The following is a 19,980-nucleotide window of genomic DNA, read 5'->3' as shown; positions in this document are numbered from 1 at the left end:
ATAACAATATAACAAAGTCTTCGATGCCATGCTTCCTGGACATGCATGGACTGCCTCCATCTAAGTTGGAAAAAATTAGGTAAGTGTATTTTTAAAAAAAAGATCAAAGCACCACAGTCGACTAAAAGCTGTATTTCTCATCAAGTCCACAAAAACAAGCGCAAACAACAAAAAAAGTGATATTTGGATGGCTTGTAAATTGCTGCTAGCAACCAAGTGCTGGCTTGCATTTAGCCTGGTAAAGGTTAAACGGGCTTTGTGAGTCACAGATCACAGCAGAGAGTGGAGGAGAGAGGGAGTGGGATGAGGGTCAATACCAGCAGTGTGCATATATGCTGGGAAAATGCTGGAAGGACACTGGAGAGAAAAAAAGAGTTGGCAAATAGGGATATTGGAGTTCCATTCGCAGCCTTCCCAGGCTGTGGATGTGACTACAATTTAAAAGAATGTGGATGCACACAAATGACATATTTGATTATGTCAGTTTTACACCACGATACGTTTGTGTCCGTAACATTTCTGCTCTAATCATTATCTTTCAGTAAGCTGGTTTTAGCAAAAATCCTGATTCTTGGTTATAAATGTTTAATCTGGGAGTATCATCATTGTGTACCTGGGCAGGGACATCAAGCTTATCACTTCCCTGCAAAGCAGAGAGGCCAGGAAAGATACAGTAGTTTGATAGAAAATGCCCTGACAGTGATCAGCTCCTAATATTGATCCGTACAACCCACATAGAATCACTAAACCTGATCGTCATGCAAAGCTAAAATTCACAATCATCTATAGAGTAGTGCTCTTAAGATCTACATCTTCTGCTGAAGTGTGGCTGTCTCACATCTCAGGTCAAACTGCAATAAGCTAAAGTGCTACAACAGCACCCATGGTTGCATTGTGTCCTGCAGCAAAAAGGCAAGTTGGACAAAGCAGCCTGGCTCAGACAGGACAATGCAGAATATCTGGCAGCCCAAAAACCAGCACGCTCAGCAGCTTTAGGGGTGAAAGACAGAGACGGAGAGGACAGAGTGCCAGGGTGGGGCATCAGAGCTACTGTGAACTCTTGACTTTAATAGGCTGACATCCATAAAATGATGCTGAGTAACAGAAAATGATTTATTCTTACAGGAAGTCACATTCCCTGCGGCCTGGTCTCTGTCTGGTCTGTTGACACAAGCTGAAAGTACATTAAGATAGGTTTATGTACTGTCTACAACTGAAGGTCCATTTATAAAAAAACTGGGTTTTAAATCAATAAGCTAAAAACTCCTCTGTTCGAAATGTTTAACAAAACAGATGTGATACATGTTTCCGAGGCATCTGAGGATTTCTCCCCACTGACAACTCTTTCTGTTCTCCATCCTCCTCATCTGTTCGCTGGAGCCGCCTTTCCCACAACAAACACCTAATGGTGGTTAGCAGAGGCTAACAAAGTGTCCTCTGAATTACTGGAGTCACAGACATGAAGTATTTACCAAAATCTTTTTTTTTTTTTTTGGCTTTGGGCTGATAAAGCAGCTTAAAAAGCAATGCATAATTACACACTCTACAAATCATGTGTGAAGACCTTAAGATAAAATTTCCATCAAAGTAATTTCTATTCATAGCTGGGGGTTAAAAAAAAAAAAAGGATATCTACCTGTTAAAAAGGATGCTAAAAAAAAAAAAAAACGGTTTCCATCCTCAGGTATGAATTGATTATAGCAAAATCATCAGTCACAGCTGATGGGTTAAATTATTTCCTGCAAAGACATCTTTAATAATCGTCACTGATTCATACCCGTCATGTGATGCTGGTGCCTTGAACCAATTGGATGTTTGATATGATAAAAGGAGCTCTTTAACAGCTTCTCTGACCTAAATCCTCACTAATCATTTTCGAGCTGTGACAAAGATTCTGCTAGATGGGAGGGGAATATTATTTTTAAGCCTACTGCAGAATGACTTCCGTTCCCAACAGTGGGATTTGAATATTCCTCCTTTGTTTCCCTAACACTGGTTAACACTGTATATGAGCACATGCTCTTGATTCGACAGTCTGATTTTGATATGGCTCTTCCCTTGTAACAAGGCTGTGAATCTGTATGAATTAGAAGTGGTTTTAACATTAAAGCCACAATCACAGCCATAAAAACTCAAATGAAGCTGCGGTGAAAACAAACAAGCCTGCAATCGGCTACTGAATACATTGAAATCACCCGTTCACACAGATATGCTGATATGTTTTTACACTCAGCAAGTGACAGCTACTACCAGTCTGGCAACTCCCCTGCTCTCACCCACTCTCCCATCTGTTGCCCACCTGATCCACACAAATAAATCGTGTGCGGCCCACGAGCGGCCTCGCACCTACCAATGATATTTCAACAAATCTGTGAGGACATGAAAAACATGTATGACATAAAAAGAGGGAATAAAAAAGTTAGAACTGTCTGTGCTTATCTGTCATCTGACTGTGTGCATGGATGGATGGTAAAATGATGTGCATGTGTGTGTGTGTTTGTGTAGGAGCGGTATGCCGTGTCTCCTTTTATTAATCTCCTAGTCTCTTGTGCTACTTCACATGTGGCCTGGCACAGCTGGTGATCGCTCTTCTCCACTCCATCCTTCTTCGCTCTACTCCTCCTCACTTCAGCTCTTCTTTGCTTTCCTCCTACTAACTCTTTCCACTTGTCTTCTCTTTTTAACTCTACTGATCTTTTTCCTCTCTGCTTCCCTGTCCACTCTTCTCCTCTCCTCCCTGCTTTTCCTCATCTCCTTCCTGCGCTGCTTTTTACTCTTCTCGTTTTTTTTCCCCTCTCTCATGTCATTTCATGCCCTCTTTCCTTTCCCTTCCCTTTCTTTGCTCTATTCTTCTTTTTTCTCTCCTCTCCACTCTCCTCCTTTCCTTCCCTTCTCTTCTTTCTTTTCCATTTATATCTCCTCTTTCCCTCCTGTCCAATTCCCTCTTTTCATGTCTGTTTTCTTTCCTCTCTCCTTTATAATGAATGACTATAAACTGTATATACACAGATAGTGATTGTTTTGGATCGAAACAACTCAAGTGATCACACAATTATCAAAACAGCTGCAGAATCATTTTCTGTTCAACTAATTATTTCGTCTTTAGTCAAGAGTTTAACAATCCACTGAATTTACATGATCTGATTCCTGCCTGGCGAACAGAGCTGGTGAAAAATGTGGGTCTCCACTATCGTCCAGCAATAGGATCTTCCAAAATAAGGATGAACAGTAACAAAAAAACCATCTGTCTTCTGTGGAAGCACTGACAACAACAGCATCTGCTTTCTCAGATCTAGCCAGTTGTGCTACTTTAATGTCTTTGTCCCTTAATGAAAACAGCCACACAAATAAGCCCAATCTGAGCCAAGGGTGTGGGGATGTTTGGGGGGGGGGGGTATGTTTATGCACCCCCACCGCCCTCAAACCCACCCTCAAACGCTGCTGGGTGCTGATGCCTTTAACCAGAATCTTACACAAGAATTTATGATTCTAATTGTTTTTTTCATTTGGCTGCAGCTTTCTCTGTGGTCTGAAAGACGTGAGTTTATAAATCCACAGCGAGAGAAAAAACAAAAAGCCCACGATGCTCCAGTTATGACTTCATTAACACGTGCACCTGCACTTTTCATTGGTGGTTGCTAGTGTAGGGAGAGAGCTGAACAACCTCTGGGGATGAATTAAAAAAGGAAGCATTGTGCTGTAATTGCAGTATGGTATGTACTGTTAGTAACAAAAATCAGAGGCATGCAGCTGTAAATGCAGATGTGCAGATCTTCAAAGAGTATATTAGGGATGCTGATACATGCTGAACAAAGAAGCCAAACCCAAATTCCTACATTTAAGAGTATGCACTTGTGTAAAACGTTTTGTTAGGTATGCCTAACTGTATTGGTGAATAATAAGTCTATAATTAAGTGAAAAAGACAAATATTATCTAGTTCTCAAATGTGAGAATTTGCAAATTTTAGTGTAAAGACGTTTCTGTGGGCAATTGTGACAAAGACTTTTCACTATTATCTGACATTTCATTTCATAAATTATTTATGTTGCAACCTTTGAGAAAGCCTTCATATATCTATTCCAGTCAAATATCAACGGTATTATTAATATCCATATAAAGTTGATGTTGAGTAGTACAATAGTTTGCCAATGTATCAGAGAAAATATGAAGATCTTCAGTTTTACAATAATGATTATTACTAAATTAAATAACACTTAGCTGTTTTTGTTATGCACTGCAAATGAGATCTGTATAATTTCTTTGTGGTCTGCTGTTTCTGGTTTGCAGTATCCACTCAGATGTGTTTACTTTAGGTTGTTTTCCAAGCAGCCAAAGAGTCAGAAAGATCATTTCACAATAAAGTCCCAGTCTCTAAACCAGGTAACATGTTTCCACCAGTCACAATTTCAGCCTCACCTGAATGAAATGAAGGGGAACAGACCTCCACCCTGAACACCAAACAGCCTGAAAGCAATGTTATGCATCTCCCTTCTCTCAGAATTGTGTCATCACTTAAGGTGACAGTGGACAGAATGAGAATGCACCTAAAGCAGCCGTGAGCTCCTTCACCCGACTCCTGTCTAATGGCCCGTGGGTAAAACGGAAGAGGTGGAGAGTGACGATGACACTGCAGCTGCTCTGAGTAATGTCTCAGTGCCACCTCTGTTACAGGAACCCCAAGTCATTTCTTGTGCTCACCAGCACCCCCGCGCCAACACACCACACCCATCATGCCATGACATGCCAGATGACAAATTTAAGTAAATGACGGTTTTTATAAGCGCCTGATGAATTTAACACATTAAACTAGATGTTTACAGACTTTCCATTCAGCACTTACTGTGAGCAGATAAAGTGTGATATGCTGACTACAACTTTTGAAATTTAGGTTATCGGGCTGATATTAGCATTCTGCCCAGCCTCAGGTTTGTACAACACAGTAGGCTTCCCATTCACAGCAACTGACTACAATTACCATACATACAACACAACTGCAGGGTCGGTCTGTACAATTCAGAAATGCAAGGGAAACAGCTCGTCAAGTATTTTGCACGAAGTATGTTTGAGGGTCAGAATCGGCTGAGCACATCATGTCATATTGAATCACACTGTGTTATAGCAACAGCAGATGGTGACTGCAAATATTAACACTGCATGAAATAACTAACACTTGGGGCTCCATACTGTCAGACAGTGGCATTATTGTTATCATCACAATGGATCCCTCCTACTCATAGACTGCTTTTAGCCAGGTGCATTACCCACTAGTCACATTCTGTATACTGCAAACAATATTACCAAGCATCTGCTCCATATCACCAATCAGACAGCACAATGACACGTGGACCCAGTGGGCATTAAACTACCAGCCTGTTCCTTATCATCTCTGAGCTACATACTATTATAGAGGCAGTGGGCTATCAAAGCACTCAAATCCAGAGAGACTTGTGACTCCTGTATTTCCACACACACACACACACACACACACACACATATACATATACATTAAATACAGCACAACCACTTTGTCTATTGACGGGCATACAGCCTATAGAAGACTGTTTCTTCACTTGATGATCCATAAATAATTATTTTTATTACTCTGCTGGTTATTGCTCAATTAACAAGGTGATCATCAAATAAAGGCATGAAAACAGTAGAAATACCTGCATCACTATGGAAGATGATGTAGAAAAGGTCTGTATTTTGGATTGAAAATTGACAAATAAATAATTGATTATCGAAAAACGTCAACAACTGTTGAGAACTGGATGATATTTTGAGAAGAACACCATATAAATATCATCCATAATTTTCCTTCTGTTTTATTTTATGGGCCAATCAATGAAAAAAAATGTTGATCCACAATAAAGAATGGGAGGCCGATCAATAGACACCTGCTGACTAGCCTGCTCCCATCTCCAAATCTTACATATAAAAACAGGCTTTCGTGGGTGTGCTCCCTATTTTTTGGCTGAAAACACTTGAAGTGACACCTAAAGGAGCTGAGCTGCAGCTGACAGCATCACCGACAGACATCAAATAATCCCCTCCTCGCTGTGGGCCCGCCTGCACCGGCCGGTGGCAGCAGCAGCAGCAACAATAAGCAGAAACCCCCTTATGAGCCCAGTCATTCAACACAACAGTCGATCAACACATTGCTGTCGATTCCTCTAGTTGCGGTGATGGTTGTTTTCTCGAGATGCAGGCTGCGACCATCTGTCTCTGATGCCCAGAATTCAGATTAAAAATAAAAAATAAAAAAAACAGACTCGACAATCGACACCTGGCGTCTCCATATTGCTGTATTATTTGCACCTGGCCATCCCAATCAACCAGCATCACCTACCAGGATGCTGTGACAAACAATCCCGCACTGATTTAACATCCACTGCACCACATTATCCTCAAGGGGAATATGATGAGGCTGAAGACAACAGAGAAAAGAGAAATATTGGTCTACGCTTGTTGAAACTCACCGTGCGCTGCAGATCGGCTTGTTCCCTCCACCCGGCGGTGAGCGTGTGTTGATGCTGTAGAAAATGATGAGGAGTGTGTGTGTGTGTGTGGGACTGCGTCCGGCCGGTCTGTCCGTCCCCCGTCAGCCGCTGCAGCAGCAAGCCGCGGTCCACACAGATCCTCAGCAGCTCCCCCGCCGCTGACCACGAAGATCGTCTATTCTAGGGGGAAAGAGGACACGCTCCGTTTTCCAAACGTGCGCGTCGTTAACACCAAACGTTACGCATGCGCTGGATTCGTGGCTTGCAGGTGTTGTATGGCGAGTGATGGGGCTCAGGTCGCGTGCACGCAAACACGTACGCAAAACACGCACAACTGCATTTCCACACGCATGCAAAAACAAATACATATATTTTACTTGCTTCCATTTCCTTTTTGATAGCTAGAGGATATATAAAGATGGACTCACCGTGAATGTCGTTAAAAATAAATATGTTTGTAGTGAACAGTTCATTGAATGACTTATCGATTGTCAGTCCCAAAAAATCTTTATCGTAAACGGAGATCGCATCAGAGTGAGACCTCTTTCTTTTTCATTTACGGTGCCAATTTGCTTCTTCAATGAAAGCGACCTGCAGATATAGATATGCGAAATAAATAAGCCTGAAGAAAACAGTTTCTAATAAAAGCTAATTATTTAAATTTATTTTAGAAGTTCTAGATCTTTTTATATTTATATTTTCTGCATTTACATTTGGACGATTTCCTTTTTTTTTTTTTTTTTAATAAAGCCGATTTGTGGATATAATTTTGATTTTTTACATAATGTTTATAATTTGATTGCTACTTTTGTTTTCATTTCTTCTACCAATAAAAATGGGTATAACTCACTGGAAGCAGAACCTTAATGACCTACATTTTTTACACACAGGTGTGTTGTTATCTCACATGACAGAGCAGGAATGTTATGACACACATTAAGACCTGATTATCAACACATTCACATGTCAGTACCAGTAACATGCAGAGTTTCTCTCTTTCCTTGTCAACCTGTCAAATAACTTGATGAAAGCCAAACCTGTGGGGTGGGACTTTATGGTTATGGCTCATCATAAGGCCTGTTCATGGTCATCAGCAATATATAAACGCATGTAATAACACTCTTCCAGGCATTTTCAAGGTTTAGCAATGGAGCTCTTCCTGATTCAATAATAAATAAAACGTGTTTTTGTATCTGCTTCTGTATTTGCAAGACCTAAACATGTTATGCACCAGTTCACTGAATGCATAACTGCTCTCCAGAAAACACAGACAGATCTTTTCAAACATCTTAATGTTGACCTAGAAGACTGGGTTTACACTGCACAGACGTTGAACCGGTGGGCACAGACGCAGACATTCGTGCAGCGGTGCTAAACAAATATTACGCGTCTCTTTGTGAGTATGTGTGTGTGTGTTGGTGTGGGTAGGTGTGTCCCAGCACTAACTGACTGGCAGAGGTCTGTGGAGAACCACACCAATGTGTCAACTGTTCCACTGTTTCTTTTCAATGAGGAGACGTGATGAGGGGTAGATGTTTTTTTTACAGTGTGACACTACAGAAAACAGTCCATTGCTTATGATACATTTTCAACACTATTCCTGAAAGCATGTGTCTGTCTTTCTGTCCCATCACTTCATCATAATGTGTAAAACAACATATTCTGGATTAGATTTGTGGTAAAATCATACAAAAGACAAAACACCTGTATCAGTATCAATTTACATATCTGGGATCTGTTCAAAAACCTGTCTGGGCCATTGTGTACTTTAAAACTAGTTTATACAGGCCAGGATATATGAGAGTGGGACATTGTCACTGTGACCGCCAACAGATACCTGCCTTTATACTTTTATTAACACAAAAGCTTTCCTAATGTGAGCCACATCTGACAAGCACTGATGTGAAGCAGCTGGGGTTTTCTACTCACTGATAGGTACAACCTTCTTCACACTGCACAATCCGTGATGACCCAGAGAGGAGGACTGGGATCCTCAGGAAGAAAACGCAGGAGAAATATTACTATATATGAATCTTCAAGCCCTTTTTGGTGATTTTTGTCCTCTGCAGTGACAGATGGGATGTATGAATCAACCCCTTCTTCATTTATATTCCTGTGTGGGCTTCAAACACACTTCTAACCCATCAGAGACCTGTCAGTTCACTTGCATAATTTGAGCTACGGCCTGGTCCAAGACTGTGATCATACATTTAGGGAGTTTATACATTATATTTGCAGATACAAACCACTGGGCAGGGTAAAGATCATGCTTACATTTAAAAAATAAACTAAAAGAAGGTAAGACGACTTTTACAAACTTTGTCTCACATGCTGCACTGTTTGTGTAAGGTTATGGCACAACCTAGTTAGGCTGATAAACAGTAGGCACCAACTGTGGGACCTTGAAAACAAGAGCACAGTCCTCATGTATGGGCAGCAAAATTATATGTAATCATTTTTTCCTGCTATTTCAACTTGGCATAAATATGCAGCAAAATAAAAGGGGTCGATTGTGTAACACAGTTCTGCCAGATCAGGGACAAATTTAGGCAAACGTGGGCACACATACATTGAGAAGATTGTAAAGGAGAAGGCAGCTATAATGGTTGCTAGGGAACACAATAGTGGGACCAGGCTATCCAATCCTGCTTGAAGAGGAAAAGGACAGACGGACGGCTCCTGCCACAACAAGCCCTGTTTGAATATGTATTCATACACATCATGCAAATGTATATTTATATCTACAGATACAGAAAAATGTAATATAACGGTCAAAAATTCTGGACACCGGCACTTTGGCCTGTTACCCTCAAGGCAAATGTCGCCAGAGAATGTTAAGCTCATGTTCACCTCATTTCTCTGGCACTCAGTCTCCACACAGCTAGACAGGAGACATAAATAATAGTGTGTGCTGTGTTTGACTGTGAGTTTCTGTCAAATCTGATCTGGGTTTCCAGGAATAATTTAGAAGTGAAATTTTAGTGAGGCAAATAGTTGGATTTGGCCAAATTATGAGATATTCACATCTGAACTGTATAAACAATGAGTGAAGGGAACGTTACTGTGTGATAGGGTGATTATCAGATCCAGTGTTTCATGATTTGTTTTGTTTTTTTTGTTTGTAATACAATAACTTAGAAACTCCTACCAATTCTATGGATTTAAACTACAAGGCATAATAACTAAATGGTCATAAGCAACAGGAAGGCTTCCATGCACCTCTTCCACCAAACACAGACATAAATCAGCTTTTAGTGTTGTTAGTCTTGTGGGATCTGTCGCCTGAGTATCAGCATTTAACTAGTGAACGGATCTTTCAAGGCCAGCTGCAGGCAACACAACCATCAATCTAGGCTCTGACACTGTGGCAAAGCTCAAGGTGCCATTAAAAAAATGTAATCACAATTTAAAAGACAGAAAACTTTTTTTATGTAAAACTTTTTTAAAACCACTATTTATTATTACATCACTTATTTTGCAACATTTTGTTGCGTTGATCACGCAATGGCAAAATGAGGAATTAGTGCAATATGTATCAAAGTTATAGACAACAAAATGATGGACCACAATTCTCTGCAGATCATTACATAAGCAGAACCAAGTAGAACACAATGCACTGTGCCAGTACGATAATACCAAACCTATTTTTATGCTTTATTTTAAATATCAGAACAGATTTTAGAGTAGCTTTATGCACCAACACAGGACAGGAGTGAAATTAAGATTTTTTTTCTTTTTTAGTTCAAGCAGTAGAACATAAAAGAGTTCCTTATTCAAGTATTACTTACATTTTTTTCATAAGTAAGGTTACAATTACATTTTACAAAGTGCATGAGGTCTTTCTTCTGTACAGTGTTTGAAATGTTTTCACTGTGCAGTCATGTATTAATTCAATTCGTGTACTCAAGTTACTGCAAAACAAGAAACCAAGTCTTATTTCTTGTTACACATAATCCACAGCTGTCTCATATTGGCATCTGTTGTTCATACCTGAAATACTGTCAACATACACTGAAATTCATACATTTAAGAACTTTCTGTACACACACACACACACAGCCATTTGTTTCCTCTGGTCTGTTAAGAGTTATTTTATGATCGTCCCAAAACCTGCTGAATTCTTCTCAAAGTGCATTACTTTGTCTCCATCACAGACAAATCCTGTCCCCCAAAGAATAAATTACATCATGTAATTTCTTAATTACAGTTATTTATAGCGGTTTTATCATTTTATTGACTAATCATCTTTTAGTGTCAGGTAGATGACGATCAAACTATTTAAACATTCTGGGTTTCATTTCAAACTGCCTCCCTAGATGCTTTAAAAAAATGCCCAGATTGCTCCAGGTTTTCCATGTTTACACAACGGGTCTTCTTACCTTAATAACTCTGGTGGTCACACAACTACAGCTTGGAGACACATGGGAGACCATCATACATGTCGGCCTTGAGTTTGGCCCACTCGGCCAGTCTCTGCGTCATGCTCTTCTCTTGGGCCAGCACGATGGCCGCCTTCCTTAGCTTGGCATCGTTGCGCTCCAGGTAGCGTTCCCCCTCGCTCTGGAGGAGGTTCAGTTTGTCCACGCGGCTCTCGTTCAACGGGATGTCCTCGCTCATGTAGGGGTTGAAGCGGAAGTAGGTGTCAGGAGGCAGGAGGGCATCCAACATGGTGTGCACCTCTGAAACAATGATTTTACATTTACATTTTACACTCACGGAGAAGTTTCGCAGTACGTCACTCTGCCTGTGACTGAAGTCTGGTCTTACCTTCTGTGTCTGTTGCACTGCTGATGACATTGGTGAGCTTGGTCTTCAAGCTCGTGTAGGTTGTGCTGTTCTTGCCTGCCGTCTCGTACCGTCCAGTGCCCAGAGACAGCACACACTGCAGTGGTGTGTTTGGCCACAAACATTTACTCTCATGGATGGCCAATGCTGTGGGGTTGTTTATGAGAAGTCCCCCATCCTTCAGGAAAACAGAGATACTGCTAGCATCTCCTCAGTCAAAAAACATGTTTACAGCATCCTCAGAATCACTTCAAATTTTGCATCTACGTTGTTATTTCTGCTTCTAGTTTTAGTAAATTTGCTGTGACAGCCTGTTGAGGACAAATGAGGTGAAGTGGACAAGCTGTCCCAGAGCTACACAGCTCCTAGGCCAGAGATGTGATGCACTGGCAAACAGCCCTGTTTATTCAGAAGTAAACAAGTAGGAAATGCTGTGCTTTTAGCAGTACTCAGCAGCTCTTCTCTGTAATTTGGACTAGAATTTACCTACATAATTGTCTAATTTAGTTTGAGTAGTATATCTTATTGCATTCTGATATTCTAATCTTGTCAAGCTTATTCAGAGGCTTAATATGAATTAGCTGCATGCTTTTTTTATTATGCATGTGCTGTTGTTTTTCAGTGAATGATGTTACCATATTCATCAAAGTGTTACTGACCTAATTGTTGCCAAGAGAAAGATAAAGGGGACAATCAGACTGAATAGATGCCTGGACTGATTTAGTGCTCCTGCTCTTTTTCTGTCTGTCCTCAAGTCCAGTTCTGGACCTGATCCAATCACTGAAGTGCTTTGGCTTGGATTAATAGAGATGGAGAGTGTGGCACAGAAGAGGTCTGAGCCTCCCTAGCAGAGCAGGGGTATAAGGTTATTTCCACACCTCTACAGGGGGCGAAGTATCTAAAAAGCCTTAATCCTCTATTTTTTATTGGGGGGATTTACTGAAGGCATAATAACAATTGGCAGCTATGATGAATATTTGAGTAATATTAACATTTTTTCTCGGTGTTGACTCTATGAATGTGACTCTCTCCAATGTGTTTATGTGTGTGAGCACTTCGTATATGTATTCTTGATCCACTGCAGTGGCAGAACTCTCCTGAGAAATACTGCTGCTAGTGCAGAGAACTACAGTAGGAGTGAGACTGGTGGGCGGTGACAGTAGCTCAAACTGTTGATGAAACACCATGCAGCTCCAAGAGGAATGTGGAGAAGACACACACACACACATCCATCTCTGATGTCATACCCAAACCAGGGGAATCAACTCAAAACACATACTTTATGTAAAGATGTCAGTGGGAGCATGTGTGCGAAGAAAGACAGCAAACCCTTATTACATGTGTTACATAAGGGGTTTGAGGAGTAGAGGTTACATTATCCGCTTTGCTAAGTAAAGATTAAAAAAAAAAAAAAAAAGCTTTTCAGGCAAAGAACTAGCAGGCCATTTGTTTTCACTGTAAGTGCCTAGAAAAATCAAGGCTTGATATAGAGAGTGGGATTGGAGATTAGAAAGGTAAAGAGCTATCTAGCAGGGCACTTGCATTAGGAAATGGCAGGGGAGAGAGACACTTGTTAGGAGGGTGAAGGCTAAATTTGGTTAAGTAGGTTATCAAAATGAAGCTAAGCCTTAAGCGTAATTGCTGCCCATAAAAACCATCTAAAAATATCTGCCCTAATAATTAAAACTTTCAAACAATTTAAATTAAAACAACTCTATTTGGACAAGTCCCAAAAGGCTTTGGCAGCTAGTCTGTCTCAGGGATTCAAAGGCATTCATTACAAAATGTACTATGTCAGTAAAAGGCCAATATTAACAGTTTGGTGTCCCCAACACTGACTGAGACACTTCCACTTTTTCCCATCTTGGATCACATGAAACAACCTTTCAGACAGTGGTGGTGACAGACAGGAGCCCTGTTGGATATTCTTTTTAAAGACAACCAAAAAAATCTTTCCATTTTCCTCCAGGGCAGCAGGCTAAGTCATGAGAGGGCACATACTCTCCCTACCTCTACCTCAATCTCATTCTGTTCACTTGCTCTACCTCCCTCAGATGCCTCAGGTAGCCAGAGGAGAGAATGAAGCAATTTGGAGTTTACTATCAAAGTTGTGAATTTGGAGCTTTGAAGAAAAAAAACAATGCACACAAAGCCTTCATATGTATACACACACAATACAGCGCAGTCCATGGTGCCTCTGGTTGGTACCGGTCTCTTAGGAACTAAAGCATCACATTGGAACTGCATTGATTGGTAAACATTTCAAGGAAATTACCCCAATAAACTAGGCTCATTAGAGATGTGACTTCTTAGATCACCACAGTGATCTACATCACTCTTTATGCTGATACATGTTCAAATTTGAACCTCAATTTTAAAGTCTAAGAAAACCTAAGAAAAAACATCCCTGTGTGTTCTCAGTTTCATGTCATACCTGATGAAGGTCTTTTCCCAGAACAAATTCCTGGAAGTAGCCTGGGGCGGCAGATGAGGCCCTGATAGCCTGCCACATTTTGTGTTTGCAGTCTCCAAGGTAGTGGGATCTCACTCCTGGCATGAGCGTGTAGTTCCTGAACACATAGGCCTTCAGAGGCAAACCCCTGCTCACAATGGTGCTCACCGCTGCCACCTGATGGACAAACAAGGATCAAATTAAGTCATCTTAATTTAAAGTATTTCATAAAGCCACTGTTTACAGTAATCAAAAAAATAAATAAGCACATCTAAGTGTGTGTGTCTGTTTGGCTACCACAGCAGGTTAAAAGGGCACAGATTTTAAAGGCTTAAAGCTGAAAATACGCATGACTTGCTTTAGGACAATGTGGGTCCTTGGCACTGTCAATCATTCTCCCCTCACCCATCCGTTCCCTAAAGAGAAGACAAAACCAGATTACAGCAGAGAAGGAATTAAATAATTTGAAAAAAGGAGGAATGAAAAAGTCCCGCAGACTAACTTGAGGATGTTTTCCCAGACTTCACTGTCATAGAAAGCATGACTCCAGCCCATCTTCACGGTTCCGACAATGACATTCTGTTTGAAAACATCAGAACCCAACTTCCTGTACATTTCCTCGCACTGTTCTAAGGGGATCTGAAAAATCCCCAGCATGAAGGCCAGAATGGCACCTGCAGTAGAGACAAAGCCCGTGAGGAGTACACATAAACGCACGTAGGACAAGTGAGGGCTGGAGTTAAAGAATAGTCAAAGGTGAAAAATTACAAACACTAAACAGCGATGATGACCTGTGCTGACTCCACAGATGTAGTCGAACAGCTGGTGGATTGGTTTTCCAGTCAGGTTCTGCAGTTTACGGAGAGTCTGTAGGGCCAGGAGTCCTCTGTAACCAAAATCACCAGGCTTATAAACCCAGACTGACAAAAATGCAGCTTAGTTGATTTGATTTTCTCCGGGACAACTATATGCCACTCATTTGGCATTTCTCAGGGGTGTAATGGACCCACATTAGTTCCTGGCCATAACAACAGCAGATGTGAAAGAAGAGGATACCTTGTTCCACCTCCGTCTATGGACAGAACCCGAATTCCTCTGCCTTTGACTGGTTTGGTGTAGCCAGCCAGGGCCAGTGCTTCTCTCACAGCAGCCTGAAGAGGAAGGTCTCTGGCCTGAGACAAACGGAGCAGGCAGGGCAGCACCCTTTCCTAAAAAAGTCAAAAGTCATACACAGGCAGACTTGCAAAAAAAATTTCAGGGCTGTGCAACTGTAAAAATGATGCACACTAACCTTGATAGCGACACCTCGTGTCTCGGGGAACTCCAAGAGATGACAGTTGAGCTCCTCCACTCGAGCAGTGAGGAGTTTGACATCAGTGACCCTCTGCAGGCCTTTCACTAAAGCTCTGGTCCTGTTGTCTACACTCACCCTGGCTATTATCTGCAATACAAACAAACACCATGAACAAATTAGAACGCTTATAAAAATCAGGCCTCTAACACATTTTAATTAATCTCTGCTGAAACCTAACAATCAAATTGCAGTATACCATGCAAAGCTGTAGAAATCATTTTGACCTTCTCTCTTTGAGTCAGCAGCTGTTGCTTCACTCTATCCACTTTCTCCTCTTCACTGTCCGTCTTCTCTCCTTCCTTCTCCGCAGTAGGTTCGTTCATTGCAGCAACTGAAGTTGTGTCTTTTTCAGCTGCAATGCTTTTGGAATCACCTCTAAATTTGGGGACCAGTGGTGCGATGTAGCTGCCGACAAATGCCTGGACGTTGGGCCGAGGGTAGGACAGATACTGGGTGAAGCCTTTTTTAGGGGAGGTGGTAGGGACGGGGACTGACTGAGCAGCACTTTCTGTTGAAGGGGTCTCAGAAGATGGCATCTCTACTGGAGGACTGACCTTTTCTGGGAGAGAGGAATTGTCAGGAGAGGCTACTGGTCCTTCAATGCTCCTACCCTTTGCCACTGGAGACAAAGTAGGAATATGGTCCCGAGTCTGCTGAGGCACCAGGTGAGGAACAGACTCAGACACAGGATCACCCCCCCCTCTGTGCTCCTGTGGTGGTCTTTTGTCTCCTTCTTCCCCTTGGACGCTGGTGCCAAAGTAACTATTGATCTGCTGAGCCAAAGATTTGTAGGTCTCATCCATATTGGTTGAAAGAGCTGCTGAATGAAACAGCTGCATTTGCTTTGCCACAGCGGAGGAGGAGTTTGGTGCGGACACATTTGACACTGAAACTACACTGGATGTGGACCTGTTGGTACTTTCCTGTCCCTGTTGGTCCAAATCTTCCTCTGCTTTGGTCTTCTCACCTTCTTCTTCCTCTTTCATTGTGGTTTGAGATGCCGGGGCACTAGCTGTGTTATTAGATGTTACGTTCCCAGCTTTGACCAGAACTTTCTCTGCATGGGTGCTGTTGATAGCGGCACGACCTGGCTTCAGGCGGGAAAACTTGGAGATGAGGGCTGTGCTTCCTACTGCCTTGGTGACACTGTTTAGTGTGGTCCTGATCCGTGACATGCGTCTGCCAGCTCACTGGGAACAGCAGCGGAGAACTTTAAGTTTATTAAGTAAATGGACGATGCTTTAATGGCTAAAACTATGCAGAATTCTGGCAGGATACCTGCCATGAGCTACAGCAGAAAATCCATTTTGGAGGAAAAGTGACAATGTTGTTTTTGCCACTGTTGCCTGAAGGAAAGAAAGAAAGAAAGAAAGAAAGAAAGAAAGAAAGAGTCAGCACAAACAAGGAAAACAACCTTTACACTGTGAGCATCGTCCTGTTTCACTGCAAACACAAGGCTGGCCAACAGAGGACTCCACTGGACGCTATACTGATCCTGGTAACCATAGAAACTACTCAAACAACAAAACAGACGCCGCCAGTTTCTTCATTCACGAAATACAAACAAGGGACAAGATGGAGGAAAATAGGCCTTTATCTGTTTTGAATTACACAACAGAAACCGCTCATCTTGCGAAAACCCTGCTGGACAGACGGCGCCTGGCCCTCCAACAGGAGCGGGACACCTCTGCTCACACTGAGGGGACTAGCGTTAACATCAGCTGGGCTGCTTGCAAAGATTTCACCGTCGACGTGGGCAAACATCAGATCGGGCAGTACATTAAAACCTGGGAGGTGCAGCCCTGTTGGATTTACAGTCTGGACTTCCTCTACACCACCGAGGAAGACTGTCATACTTTCTACCTCTATCGGGCCCGCTTTAGCACCCCGAGTCCACAAAAGCCGATTCAGGGCACAGCTAGCGTCTACTTCGTGGTGGACGTCTCAAAAGTCAAACCCCAAGCTGCCCCGGTGGAGGTGCGCTTCGTGCTGGAGGCCAGCAGGCTGGTGCACACCCCGGGGAGGACCCGGTTTAGAGAGAGCTGGCTGGTGGACATTATTGAGAGCAAGACTTTGCTCGGAAGAGCCGTGGACCTTTGAACCATCCAGAAAGAGAAACAACGTCACCTGCTAATTAAACTAACTAATGCTGGCTAAGTGTTAGCATGCTCTGTCACGACTGTAAAATGAAAACAAATCCTTCGATAACGTGACTTGACGTGTTTGATAATAGGTTATGACTAGCTGACCAATTAGCACCCCGTTAGCCGCTGCTGATGAATGCATGGGGTATTTCTACTTTACTGAACCTTAAACGTTAGCTACATAATAAAAAAGTATCTTTATATTTATATATATCATCTTCTTACCCGGCGTAACACAAAAATGCCAAATATTTCATTCAGTGTTGGTTCAGGGTACAACAACGTTACGGGTATGGATTCCGGTTGGAAATAAAGTAAACAGGAAGAGTAGAGGAAGTGACGTGTGTCTTTCTGTGCAATGCTTTATTTCTGCCACTAGATGTCGACAGAATAAAATGATGTCATTGCACAAACCGAACTGAGAAAATTAGATTTTAAAAGCAGCTATGAAGTAACCACTACACGTTACGTGCAGTGTAATGACTTAGAAACCTTTAAATGTGAAAAAGATTTCTCTGTAAGAGAGTCAGCCAGATCCAGGCACATGGCTAATACAGGGGGAGAAAATGAAACACCTCCCCATGTGGAGCAATTTGCTTGGAAAATCACTTATTTTTGAGGAGAACAGTCGGAGATTTGGACCACTCTCAAGATTTGCAGTCTTCTGTAAATACTGATAAAATGTCATTAAAGCCAGCTCTTTAAATGAACAGGTATCATACAGTATAACCTGTGTATTGCCTGTCATTAGTCATTGTTGACATTCTAGTTTATCCTTTTTTGGTACTGCTCCAACATGATGACTGTACAGCATGTGTCCTTACATTTTGTAACAGGTCTTTACATTAAGACACACTGTTCTGCACAATTCAAAAAAGTATAAAGACAAAGGCTTGTGCTTAAACAGTGAGTGAGCTTGTGTATGGTCCATGCAGCGGTGCTACAATTATTATGCTATTTAATGACGCGTGACATCTATTCAGTGGACTCAATGCAGGACAATGTAAATGCAATTAACACTGATATTTGAGCATTCTAACAAACTACTACATTTAAATATATAGACCTTAATGTGGTCTAAGAGGCCTACAAATTAGTTAAAACTAATATGATTTAATACTGTAAAGGTCAGATGGGAACATATATTAGCTTTGCAGTGTTAATTTTGAATTTATGCGTTTGAGGATTACAAACGACACGGGCTTGATAAGTATTTATTCATTTGGGTAATTTCTAGTCTTTTCTATATTTTTAAGTGTATGCATGTGGATCTCATAAAGGTATCAGTGCCATTCAGTCGTCACTGAGTAATGTGACCCCTCCTCACAGGCACCGCAGTCACTTGCAAGACTTTGTGGTGCGCCAAAGGAGGTGAATATAAAGCCGTCTCGGTGCCAATGGTGCAATATTCCAACACATAAATAATGTACGAAAATGTTAATGAAAGTCCTAAATAACTGGACATAAAGAAAACAGCAAGAATTCGCGCTTAAATGGATACCAGCAGCAACAGCACTGAAAAAGAAACAGATGTGGACGGAGATGTGTACGAAGGTTTTGCGCTCATCCGAGCAGGAATTTTGGGCTTGGTTTTTGTGCTTGCAACTTGTAGTAATGTTTTCTTCCTTTGCACACTTTGGAAGAAGCGAAAAAGAAACATAAGGACACAGATATTCCTCTTGCACCTGTGCCTAGCAGATTTGGTGGTGGCTTTTTTCCAAGTCGTACCGCAGTTTTCCATTGAAATTACGCACAGGTTCCGAGGCACAGACTTCCTGTGCCGGTCCGTAAAATACTTGCAGGTGGTTGGAATGTTTGCCTCCGCTTACATGATTGTGGCTATGACCCTAGACCGGTACCATGCGGTTTGTAAGCCAATGGTTTCCTTCCTGGAGGGCTCATGTAGGAGGTATATATCCATAGGCGCAGCGTGGCTGATCTCTCTTGCTTTCAGCTCTCCTCAGCTCTTCATCTTCTCTCTCCAGGAGGTGGGTGAGAACCAGTATGATTGCTGGGCAACATTTATTGAACCGTGGGGGAGTCGGATCTACATCAGCTGGATCACTTTAGCAGTGTTTGTCCTGCCCGCCGTCATTTTACTTTACTGCCAAATAAGAATATGCACTACAATCTACTTCAACATGAAGAGAAAGGCACTGCAGGAAGGGCGCACAGGCACGAAGGGGGTGTCCAACGCCGTGTTCAAGACTGTAGAAATGACATTTGTTATTGTAATGGCATACACGGTGTGTTGGAGCCCCTTCTTTGTTGTGCAGTTATGGTCTGCGTGGAGCCCAAGCAGCGCGCCTACTAAAGGTTGGTCTGTTTGATTCCCTATGTCACTGCGCGGCAGGTCCATGTCATGTGTCACATATCAATAATAAATCACATATTAAAGTGTTTGTGTCAAGTCATCATTGCGTCTATCAGTTTGTTTACATTTCTTATTTTCTGCCAGGTCCAGTGTTTGCCATCATCATGTTGCTGGCCAGTCTCAACAGCTGCACAAACCCTTGGATATATCTGTACTATAGCTAAAAAATGGTAGAGATGCATGAACCAAATATGTTACAACCACAGGCTACTTGATATACAAGGAAGAACTCAGTGAACTCCAGATGGCTCATGTGGACTGGATGGATCTGACACCCGGAAAAAAATCCATCATGGGTGCTGTGTTTGAATCTATTTATTTGTGGTGTATGATTTGTAGAAAAACATTACTAAAGAGAACTAAACTTCCA

At 41.9% G+C, this 19,980-nt stretch overlaps 4 protein-coding genes across 5 annotated transcripts in view; 2 read left to right on the top strand and 2 right to left on the bottom strand.

The window, feature by feature from the left end:
- The window catches only part of nrcama (neuronal cell adhesion molecule a), a 37,218-nt gene extending 30,617 nt beyond the window's left edge, over positions 1-6,601 (bottom strand). Inside the window, exon 1 of the mRNA XM_026326761.1 lies at positions 6,481-6,601. The gene's annotated coding sequence lies outside the window, so the exon portion shown is untranslated. The remainder of the gene's footprint in view (positions 1-6,480) is intronic.
- Positions 6,602-10,142: 3,541 nt separating this feature from the next.
- Positions 10,143-17,565, bottom strand: pnpla8 (patatin-like phospholipase domain containing 8). Of its 2 annotated transcripts, XM_026326808.2 has the most exons (11): positions 17,462-17,565; positions 16,371-16,438; positions 15,317-16,282; positions 15,030-15,179; positions 14,795-14,946; positions 14,530-14,624; positions 14,241-14,412; positions 14,097-14,154; positions 13,721-13,915; positions 11,269-11,464; positions 10,143-11,180 (listed from the first exon to the last, which is right to left on the bottom strand). In XM_026326808.2, the coding sequence occupies exons 3-11, from the start codon at positions 16,265-16,267 to the stop codon at positions 10,906-10,908; spliced, it is 2,244 nt and encodes a 747-aa protein (XP_026182593.1). In that variant the 5' UTR covers positions 16,268-16,282; positions 16,371-16,438; positions 17,462-17,565; the 3' UTR covers positions 10,143-10,905. The 2 variants fall into 2 exon arrangements, with proteins under 2 accessions (XP_026182593.1, XP_033180940.1); XM_033325049.1 differs by having other exon boundaries at positions 15,317-16,438; positions 17,462-17,564.
- Positions 16,561-17,437, top strand: akap14 (A-kinase anchoring protein 14). Its single transcript, XM_026327379.2, has one exon. It carries the CDS (start codon positions 16,668-16,670, stop codon positions 17,190-17,192), a length of 525 nt encoding a protein of 174 aa, XP_026183164.1. The 5' UTR covers positions 16,561-16,667; the 3' UTR covers positions 17,193-17,437.
- Positions 17,566-18,729: 1,164 nt separating the features above from the next.
- avpr2l (arginine vasopressin receptor 2, like) lies at positions 18,730-19,774 on the top strand. The gene is made up of 2 exons (XM_026327378.1): positions 18,730-19,552; positions 19,695-19,774. The coding sequence occupies exons 1-2, from the start codon at positions 18,730-18,732 to the stop codon at positions 19,772-19,774; spliced, it is 903 nt and encodes a 300-aa protein (XP_026183163.1).
- Positions 19,775-19,980: the final 206 nt, after the last annotated feature.

The sequence above is a fragment of the Mastacembelus armatus genome, chromosome 23 (assembly GCF_900324485.2).
Source record: "Mastacembelus armatus chromosome 23, fMasArm1.2, whole genome shotgun sequence".
Taxonomy (NCBI): Eukaryota; Metazoa; Chordata; class Actinopteri; order Synbranchiformes; family Mastacembelidae; genus Mastacembelus; species Mastacembelus armatus.
This window is presented reverse-complemented; position numbering and strand designations above follow the sequence as displayed.

Coding starts and splice junctions, on each gene's coding strand:
- pnpla8 (XM_026326808.2), bottom strand. CDS start 16,267: ATGTCACGGATCAGGACCACACTAAACAGTGTCACCAAGGCAGTAGGA. Junction 14,413..14,529: donor CATCTGTGGAGTCAGCACAG/GTCATCATCGCT, acceptor TCTCTACTGCAG/GTGCCATTCTGGCCTTCATG. Junction 11,465..13,720: donor TGGGAAAAGACCTTCATCAG/GTATGACATGAA, acceptor GTTTTCCTGAAG/GATGGGGGACTTCTCATAAA.
- akap14 (XM_026327379.2), top strand. CDS start 16,668: ATGGAGGAAAATAGGCCTTTATCTGTTTTGAATTACACAACAGAAACC.
- avpr2l (XM_026327378.1), top strand. CDS start 18,730: ATGGATACCAGCAGCAACAGCACTGAAAAAGAAACAGATGTGGACGGA. Junction 19,553..19,694: donor AAGCAGCGCGCCTACTAAAG/GTTGGTCTGTTT, acceptor ATTTTCTGCCAG/GTCCAGTGTTTGCCATCATC.